The following is a 10,505-nucleotide window of genomic DNA, read 5'->3' on the forward strand; positions in this document are numbered from 1 at the left end:
TTTTTAAAAAATGTGTTTGAAAATTCAACTTATTTATGTCATTAAATTTGACCATAAAAAATATACGAAACCAATTCTTGCGTACATTTTTTCTAAAGAAAACATTCAAATTGAAAATATAATAAATACGTTAGTCTTAGTCTGCAATTGAATATGAGTACTTGCCAAAAAATTATCTACTTCCATTTAATAATAGTTTTCAGATATATTTAGATTGCCTGAAATACTTTCAATCAGTGTGTTTGAAAAATTACTTTTGAATTATTATTACCAACTATGAGGAAATATCTTTTTACATTTTCTTGACGACACTTGTGAATGTTCAATTTCATTGTTATGTATTAGGCACCAAATGTAGGCATGCCGAAATACATCGTTCGCACGAACTCCCTTAACGGTCAAGATTGTCTTTACTGAAGTCATACGTGAAAATCATCTCCGCGAATAAATAATGCCCGACATTCAGGTTTGATAGCTGTGATCTAGGATTGCTTCTCCTTCGATGAGTGGAGACCATTGCGGCTGGTATTCTTAGGGAACGCTGCGGTTGCATGGAATCTCAGAAGGTACGAGAACTTTATGCCCTTGTTGTTTTCCCTGAGGATGCATCGGTGTTCTCTCCGAAGGAGAAAAAATCCTATACCACCGCCATCACGTCCGAATCTTCAAGCATTATCCAGAAAATGCGGCCTATTAAAGCCTAACTCCTTGTATATCTGTCACCAGTTAGCCAGAGACATTGAGTGCATACATAAAGTCAAGTGATTAGTGTGGCCTCCCATTTTTAAATGCATAAAAATGAGAGTAGAATGTCAAGAATGTGAATCTCAAGTATCTTTTTTTGATGATTCATTTACTTCTTTAGTAGGTATTGAGTCAGATTTTTGATTGTATAAATGAGAGTGTATGTTCGCACTATTGAATACCTAATTTCAAAAATGGGAGTTTCTTGAATATCATAGTTAACCTAGCAAACGGCAAAGTGCTTATTTTTGCGACTCTGCGACTAGACTATTTGACTATTTTACAATGTAGCCACCCAGTCGTACAGATAGGCAGTCTCACTTTCACATACAAAAATGTAAGTCGGCACTCAGTAAAACATTTCCTCAGGAAATGTTGACACTCATGTGTGGATCGAATGAAGTGACTACTTTAAAAATGTAAGATCTATATTATGTCTGATGAACTTTATGCGTACCGTCTACTGTTTTTGCTGCTAGCCTTTTGACGTGGGAGGTTTTCTTTATTACGATTCCATTTTTAACAATATTTTGAATGAATTATATGTAGGACTGAACAAAAAATTTTTGTCACATCGTCAACTTTACATACTCCCAACAAAATTTAAAGTAATCAGAACGTTAAGGAAGTCCGTGTCTTGTAGTGAACATTTTTTTTTGTTGTAAAATTGGAGTATAAAAGAAATCAAAAGTGGAAATTAACACTAAAGTGATGAAGATGAAACCGTTAAGGGACTTCAAGCAAAGCTATACAATTTCAGTCTTCCGTTAAGATTTTCAAAATAATTTTGGTAATTGACAGGACCATGAAAAAGAAGAGAAAACGACGAAAAGATAAATCAAAACTGAAATGGCTCGCACGTTACATCGATGAACAGTTGAAAAAGAAGGGAATAATCGAATCTTCGATATCTGAAGATTTAGAGAAATCTATTAAAATCTTCTTTATAAGGCGATTTGATTCAGAAAAGAGCAGCGATGAGATAATTGAAAACAATATTTATAACCGAACTAGTCCACAAAAAAGATATGTAAAATGTAGCAGTTGTGGCCGTGATACATCCCAAAGCCGTTGTTGGAATTTCACCCTAAAAACTAGCAGTTTTAGTAATACAATAAGCGAAAGCAAAAACATTACAAGCAAATCAGACACGTCAGAAAAAAATATTAACAAAAGAACAATCATTGAACAAAACAACAACAAACGCTTTGTTGATGTTGCTGTTAATTACGAACTCCTTGTTAGTCCAAAAGCAGATAAAGCTGTGACAGCATTAATTAGTAACAAGACTTTGAAGATAGATCAGTATGTTGACACTCATGATATTGATCAATATTATACAAACCAGAAGTACAACAGTCGTAATTGTAATAACAATATTAGAAGTAAAAGAATGTGTTACAAAAAAATTGACTTTAAAGATGTTGTGGAATGCTTTGATGAAAACAAAAGAATAGTAAAATTAAAGAAAGAACAAAATCGTCTAATAAAAAATAAAACCCACTGCTGTCTTAAGAAAACTTCAGTAACAGATTTAACACAGCACAGAACGAAAAGAAGTTTACTTTTATCGAAAAGTATTCCTTCTTTTTTTAAATGTACCACAAAAGATAAGCATAACATGAAGCCAGGGAAAAATTATGATTGCCAAGTACTGTTCAGAAATAAATGTCATTCTAGTGATGCATCTTCACATTCTCCAAGTTCAGATGATGAACATAATGTTTTATTTATAAATAAATTGAGTAGGAGCTCATTCTACATATTCATCACAAAAGCTGTGAACGAAGACAGTAATATTCGGAGATCTTCAAGTGAAATTTCCATTAGAAAAAAATGCGTTCTAAACAAAAGAATATTAGTCAAAAGCAATTCATACTGTTCACGCCATATCTACCGGAAAGAGAATTGCGGGACTTACGAAAATTATCTTGTTGCATTTAATTATGAAGAAGATAAATGCTCACTGTTAAAAAAGGAAAATAACAAGTGTAAAACACGGGATTCTTTTAATGAAAAACACGCGAGTGGTTCTAGTTGCCTCGAGGGTTGTGAAGGGGTAAATCTTAAGGGGATTAGGAATGTGATAAATAGTAGTTCGTCTGATCCCTCTCGTTATATCGTTTACAGGGATATCGTACCTGACGAATTGAATTCTCTTGATTTATTTAATATTGGAGAATCACCACAAAGAGAAAGTTCTTCCAAGCACAATATTCCGGATAATTATAAAAATGATAAAAATGCAAGGAATCCATGTCACGATGGTTCACAGAATTTAAAGAGGGATACTGGGCATGGCCGATGTAGAAAAGACGGTCCTCCAAAACCTCTTCCCTTCATGAAGGAACTGAACGAGTTTTGGAAACAGCGGCAATCTGGATTACGCAGGTTGGAACTTAATAATAGTATTTACAGTTTCGATTGAAATCCTTTTTAGTGAAAACACTCAAATATTATTATAGCTACCTTTTGTCCTTTGATAGGATTATAACAGTTTTCTTCAAGTCAAACTTAATTGAATTAGTCTTTAAGATAAATATTTCGTAATGGTTTGCGTTTTGGGATACAATCCTTCCATTTGTTTTAATTCCTGATTCAAACGCACAAGTATTAGTCCTTACATGTCGGTTGTACTAAGTTTGACGTAAATTGATGCATATATTATAACGAAAATAGTTTGAACCTTATCTTGANAATAATAATATATTGATGATAAACTATATCAAGTTAGTATTAGAGCAGTATATAGTTGATTTGCCAGACATGAACCCATATTGTCCAGGAGTAATGTACCTGATAAAATGGAGGAATATCATATACTACCGAGCGGCATGGCCGGTTCGATTCCGGGTCCGTCTGCCTTGATCCAAGTTTTTCTGTTGTTTCCTTGGATCATTTAGGAAAATGCCTAGGGCAGTAATATTCCGCAGAAAATCTTTTATTATCTTTTGTCTTCATTTCGTCCGTCTCATCTTTTTCACTCGAACCACCACCCCCACGATTCCTGAAAGGAATCTGAAGAGAGTCTTCCGCCCTATCTTCCGGCGTAGTCCGAAGGGCTGCCCGCCCACCAGCATTAGTGGCTGGTGGGAATGAATCAAATCAAAATCAGTTCATTGTAACATGCTCATGAATTTTTTTTTTTTATGTTTAACGGGTGACAATGGCAAATAAGGAAGTATATAGAAGAATTATTTGTTGCTGAAATAAAGAAACTATAACGTAAATAGAATGAAGTGACTACTTTAAAAATGTAAGATCTATATTATGTCTGATGAACTTTATGCGTACCGTCTACTGTTTTTGCTGCTAGCCTTTTGACGTGGGAGTTTTTCTTTATTACGATTCCATTTTTAACAATATTTTGAATGAATTATATGTATGACTGAACAAAAAATTTTTGTCACATCGTCAACTTTACATACTCCCAACAAAATTTAAAGTAATCAGATCGTTAAGGAAGTCCGTGTCTTGTAGTGAACATTTTTTTTTGTTGTAAAATTGGAGTATAAAAGAAATCAAAAGTGGAAATTAACACTAAAGTGATGAAGATGAAACCGTTAAGGGACTTCAAGCAAAGCTATACAATTTCAGTCTTCCGTTAAGATTTTCAAAATAATTTTGGTAATTGACAGGACCATGAAAAAGAAGAGAAAACGACGAAAAGATAAATCAAAACTGAAATGGCTCGCACGTTACATCGATGAACAGTTGAAAAAGAAGGGAATAATCGAATCTTCGATATCTGAAGATTTAGAGAAATCTATTAAAATCTTCTTTATAAGGCGATTTGATTCAGAAAAGAGCAGCGATGAGATAATTGAAAACAATATTTATAACCGAACTAGTCCACAAAAAAGATATGTAAAATGTAGCAGTTGTGGCCGTGATACATCCCAAAGCCGTTGTTGGAATTTCACCCTAAAAACTAGCAGTTTTAGTAATACAATAAGCGAAAGCAAAAACATTACAAGCAAATCAGACACGTCAGAAAAAAATATTAACAAAAGAACAATCATTGAACAAAACAACAACAAACGCTTTGTTGATGTTGCTGTTAATTACGAACTCCTTGTTAGTCCAAAAGCAGATAAAGCTGTGACAGCATTAATTAGTAACAAGACTTTGAAGATAGATCAGTATGTTGACACTCATGATATTGATCAATATTATACAAACCAGAAGTACAACAGTCGTAATTGTAATAACAATATTAGAAGTAAAAGAATGTGTTACAAAAAAATTGACTTTAAAGATGTTGTGGAATGCTTTGATGAAAACAAAAGAATAGTAAAATTAAAGAAAGAACAAAATCGTCTAATAAAAAATAAAACCCACTGCTGTCTTAAGAAAACTTCAGTAACAGATTTAACACAGCACAGAACGAAAAGAAGTTTACTTTTATCGAAAAGTATTCCTTCTTTTTTTAAATATACCACAAAAGATAAGCATAACATGAAGCCAGGGAAAAATTATGATTGCCAAGTACTGTTCAGAAATAAATGTCATTCTAGTGATGCATCTTCACATTCTCCAAGTTCAGATGATGAACATAATGTTTTATTTATAAATAAATTGAGTAGGAGCTCATTCTACATATTCATCACAAAAGCTGTGAACGAAGACAGTAATATTCGGAGATCTTCAAGTGAAATTTCCATTAGAAAAAAATGCGTTCTAAACAAAAGAATATTAGTCAAAAGCAATTCATACTGTTCACGCCATATCTACCGGAAAGAGAATTGCGGGACTTACGAAAATTATCTTGTTGCATTTAATTATGAAGAAGATAAATGCTCACTGTTAAAAAAGGAAAATAACAAGTGTAAAACACGGGATTCTTTTAATGAAAAACACGCGAGTGGTTCTAGTTGCCTCGAGGGTTGTGAAGGGGTAAATCTTAAGGGGATTAGGAATGTGGTAGCTAGTAGTTCGTCTGATCCCTCTCGTTATATCGTTTACAGGGATATCGTACCTGACGAATTCAATTCTCTTGATTTATTTAATATTGGAGAATCACCACAAAGAGAAAGTTCTTCCAAGCATGGTATTAGGGATAATCATAAAAATGATAAAAATACAAGGAATCCATGTTACGATGGTTCACAGGATTTAAAGAGGGATACTGGGCATGGCCGATGTAGAAAAGACGGTCCTCCAAAACCTCTTCCCTTCATGAAGGAACTGAACGAGTTTTGGAAACAGCGGCAATCTGGATTACGCAGGTTGGAACTTAATAATAGTATTTACAGTTTCGATTCAAATCCTTTTTAGTGAAAACACTCAAATATTATTATGGCTACCTTTTGTCCTTTGATAGGATTAGAACAGTTTTCTTCAAGTCAAACTTAATTGAATTAGCCTTTAAGATAAATATTTCGTAATGGTTTGCGTTTTGGGATACAATCCTTCCATTTGTTTTAATTCCTGATTCAAACGCACAAGTATTAGTCCTTACATGTCGGTTGTACTAAGTTTGACGTAAATTGATGCATATATTATAACGAAAATAGTTTGAACCTTATCTTGATCGTGATTTTTTTGATAATAGTAATAATATATTGATGATAAACTAAATTAAGTTAGTATTAGAGGAATATATAGCTGATTTGCTAGACATGAACCCATATTGTCCAGGAGTAATGGACCTGATAAAATGGAGGTATGTCTTATCNGTTTGCAATGTAAGCGCAAAAAATGTGTTTATTTACGACATCACATTAGAAACCTCTAAAATTATCAGTGTTTCTCTACTACATTATGCATGTATTATACATATAAACCTTCCTCTTGAATCACTCTATCTTTTAAAAGAAACCGCATCAAAATCCGTTGCGTAGTTTTAGAGATTTAAGCATACATAGGGACAGACTGCGGGAAAGCGACTTTGTTTTATATTATGTAGTGATGAACGAAAGTTGCTCACATTGGCCATTGAAGGTATTAGAAGTTTGAAAAATGAGCGAAGAGACATTCGTTGAAGGCTTTCTAATTCTTCAATTGAAGAAAGCCCAAAGAAATCTAAACTCCTAGGAAATTGATAATCTAAAATATTGGATCGATATTGTTTTCCGGGTTCAGCACCCGCCAAGTCGCCACTTATCTTACCTCTAGCAAGGAACTACGAAATTCTATGAATTACGACAAAACAAACTGCAAAGTAATGTGGAACTGATATACGCCAGATGTGTAAAACTGAAAACTACAAAATATTGTGGTGTGTTAACAAATGCCTATAATCCAAAATTCTTAGAAAACAATTCCGAAAACGTCACTTATTAGATGAACCCAAAGCTAAAGCAACTATGGATTCCATTTCTTTCTTTTATTACAATGTATAAGAGACCAGAAACAAAATATTTTGATAATATGATTGATGTCGATTTTATATCAATAAAATTATTTGCAACCCTATTTTGGCTCTGATCTTTCACGGTAAACAAATTATTTTGGCATTATTCCAATTAAAACGGTTGACAAAGGTAAATAAGGAAGCCTAGGTATAGAAGAATTATTTGTTACTGAACTGAAGAAACTATTAGTCTAGAAAAACTCCCAATATTTTAAAACTGAGAAAAAGCCTGCAAGGTTTTCTTAATAAATATTTGATATTTAAGTCAATATCATCATCATAAGGTCGTCAGTTCTAAGACTGGTTGAACACGCATCTCCACTCCTTCCTATCCTGCGCTAGTCTTCGCATTTCCCTAAAGCTAGAACAATCCATATCCTTAACTAATTGCGAACAGTAATCTAATCAAGGTCTACCTCTACCCCTCCTAACTTCCGGTTCTACCTCTAATACGTCTCTGACTAGACCTTCATGCCTGAAAAGGTGTCCTACTGACCTAACTCGCCTATATCTTATTGACTTTCATAGTCTTCTGTTCTCTTACTCTTTCTAATACCTCTTCATTTCTAACCTTCTCTATCCACGGTATCTTCATCATTCGCCTGTAACAACGCATTTTAAACGCTTGTAACCTTTTCTTTATCGCCGCGCCCACTGTCCATGTTTCGCACCCGTATAGCGCCGTGCTCCAGACATACATCTTTAACAACCTTTTTCAAATTTCTAAATTAACCGTTCGCGACCATAGAAGTGACTTCTTTTTATTGAAGGCAGCTCGACCCTGCACTAGCCTCTGTTTTATATCCCTTACTCCTTCCGTCCTGACTTATCTGACTTCCTAGATACCTGAAATCGGTCACTTCTTCTTTTTATACAAACTAGGTATCACTCTTCTATCTTTGTAACTCATCCGTACATTTTTAAGTATATTTAACATCTTGTCCCATTTAACATTATCAAAAGCTTTTTCTAAATCTACAAATCCTATATACGCCTCTTTCTTTTTTCTATCGTTTTCTCTATTGTTACCCGTGAAGCTAGAGTGGCCTCCCGCATTCCTTTATTTCTTCTAACTCAAATTGATCTTCCCCTAATAGTTCTTCCGTCCTTTTATCCATCCTCTTCTGTACAATTCTAGTTAAGATTTTTGACGCATGGGAAGTTAAGGTATTTGTTCTAAATGTGTCGCACCTATCCGCGCCTCTCTTTTTAGGTATGGTTACTACCACACGTTTCCTTTATAATCCTCTGGAAGTTTCCCCGTCTCGTAAATGTGACTAACTAGCTTAACCATACGATCTCTTTTCCTGCATGTTTTAGAATTTCCCCCTGTATCCCATCTACACCTGATGCCTTATTATTCATTAAGTTTTTTATTGCTATATCGAACTCTTCTCTCATTATGGGATAACGTAGCTCATCTATCTCCACACTATCTTCGTTCTCTAATATCTCTCCTAGCTCAGGGTCTGCGTATAGATTCTCTAAATATTCTTTCCACATATCTGCCTTTTCCTCAGTTTCTATCAGAATGACTCCTGCCTCGTTTCTTATATTATTACTACTGTACCCTACATCTCTAAAATTCCTTTTAATTATATTATAAGCCTCATCGGTTTTACCTACTTCAAACTTTTTTCTACTTCTTTGCACATCCTATCAATCCACTGTTCATTAGTCCATATAGGAAATTAAATAGGTACTACAAAAAAGTATTTTGAAAATACGTATTTTGCATGTAACATTTAAAACACAAAAGAGAAATCTATTTTGTATTTTACATTTGAAATACCAAATTAAAAAAGTTTTGTATTTAAATACTTTTAAAAACCATTTTGCACATCTCTAGTTATATTTAAGTGGAAGGAGCCTAGAAAGTAGCTTTATCCATTTCTAAATAGTTCAACTTAGGTACAGATCGGTATCAAATGCTTTTACCTAAATTAAAGCTAAATATTTTCCTATTTGGGTTGGTTATCAGCCCTTTGTTAGTAAGGAGTACCTATTTACTTGAATTTAAAAAACGTTCTGAGCGATGGTAAGCGCAAAATGTTTAAATTAGAAGAGAATTTGATTAATGAATGATTATTGTAAGTAATGATAATAAATAAACAATCAGGCTTCAGGTTGATAGATACTGGATACTTCTCAGGTCAAAAAATTGTCTCTCAAGATGGTTTTCAACTAGAGTTAAATTCAAGTTTCACATAACACATTACTTTTGCTTCAAGTGTATTTTATATTAATGAGTTATTAAGAAATAATTCTATATATTGTAGCTATTTATTTTTATTTAGTTATCCTCAATTAGTTGGTGATAGCAGTCCACGAAAGGAAAATGTGCCTGAAAGTTACAAAGAGGTTCCTTACGTTTATGGTTCCGATGCAGTACACCACTGCAGGTGTAATTGTAATGATACGGAAGATCCTATGACCACGGCAATGAAGGAACATTTGCTTTCTTTTGTTGGTCCATGTAGCTGTCCTACATCTCGCAAAAAGATGGTATCACCTGCTGCACCATCGTGTACAAGATGTGGAGAGGAGGTAAATTTCATTATACTGTTACAGGATTGCTCATAATAATGACACACAAATAGGCTGATGTAGTTTCTCAATACAGTAACGTCTGGATAATCTGAGAAAGAAAGTTGTTGGAATTTATCTAGACCATGTCATAGTTCGATGTAGCATTAAAAAACTTAAACAATAATAGGGCGTCAGGTGTAGATGGGATACAGGGGGAAATTCTAAACATGTAGGACGCTAGGAAAATCTATTTGGGTTTAGAAGAAATAAAGGAACGCGGGAGGCCATTCTAGATTTCCGGGTAACAATAGAGAAAACGACAGAAAAAAAAAGAGAGGGTGTACATAGGATTTATAGATTTAGAAAAAGCTTTTAACAATGATAAATGGAACAAAATGTTAAATATACTTAAAAATGTAGGGATGAGTTACAAAGATAGAAGAGTGATACTTAGTTTGTATAAAGAGCAACAGGCAGTTATATAGCTAGGGATGCAACGTAGAGAAGTAAATATTAAGAAAGGAGTCAGACAGGAATGCACACTGTCACCACTACTTTTTAATCTATACATCGAAGACGCGATCAACATCATTGAAGACAGTACAACTGTAGGGATAGATATACAGGGGCAAAATATTAATATGCTTAGATTTGTAGATGATATAGGAGTATTAGCATCTAGAAAGGAGGTAGCATTAAATAAAATGGAAGCGGTTTGACAAAACAGTACTGTTATGAAAATAAATAAAATTAAAACAAAAATACTGGTTTGCAAAGGAGGGAAAAGTAGGGAAAGAGCGAATATAAAGATAGAAAAATTAGAAGAAGTGTCCGATTTCAGGTATCTAGGAAGTCAGATAAGTCAGGACGGAAGGAG

The 10,505-nt window shown here is 33.9% G+C and overlaps 2 protein-coding genes across 8 annotated transcripts in view; both read left to right on the top strand.

Annotated features, from left to right (window-relative positions):
• The window catches only part of LOC112905865, an 8,301-nt gene extending 5,172 nt beyond the window's left edge, over positions 1 to 3,129 (top strand). For all 7 annotated transcript variants that reach the window (XM_025979124.1, XM_025979122.1, XM_025979121.1 and 4 more), the window contains 2 exons: positions 1,546 to 2,803; positions 2,875 to 3,129. In XM_025979124.1, coding sequence (XP_025834909.1) covers positions 1,546 to 2,803; positions 2,875 to 2,889 — 1,273 coding nt within the window. In that variant the 3' untranslated portion in view covers positions 2,890 to 3,129. The remainder of the gene's footprint in view (positions 1 to 1,545; positions 2,804 to 2,874) is intronic.
• A 1,257-nt stretch (positions 3,130 to 4,386) lies between these two features.
• Positions 4,387 to 9,682, top strand: LOC112905856. The gene is made up of 3 exons (XM_025979086.1): positions 4,387 to 5,640; positions 5,712 to 5,972; positions 9,397 to 9,682. Exons 1-3 carry the CDS (start codon positions 5,594 to 5,596, stop codon positions 9,680 to 9,682), a joined length of 594 nt encoding a protein of 197 aa, XP_025834871.1. The 5' UTR covers positions 4,387 to 5,593.
• Positions 9,683 to 10,505: the final 823 nt, after the last annotated feature.

This window comes from Agrilus planipennis, unplaced genomic scaffold (genome assembly GCF_000699045.2).
Source record: "Agrilus planipennis isolate EAB-ADULT unplaced genomic scaffold, Apla_2.0 scaffold26, whole genome shotgun sequence".
Taxonomy (NCBI): domain Eukaryota; kingdom Metazoa; phylum Arthropoda; class Insecta; order Coleoptera; family Buprestidae; genus Agrilus; species Agrilus planipennis.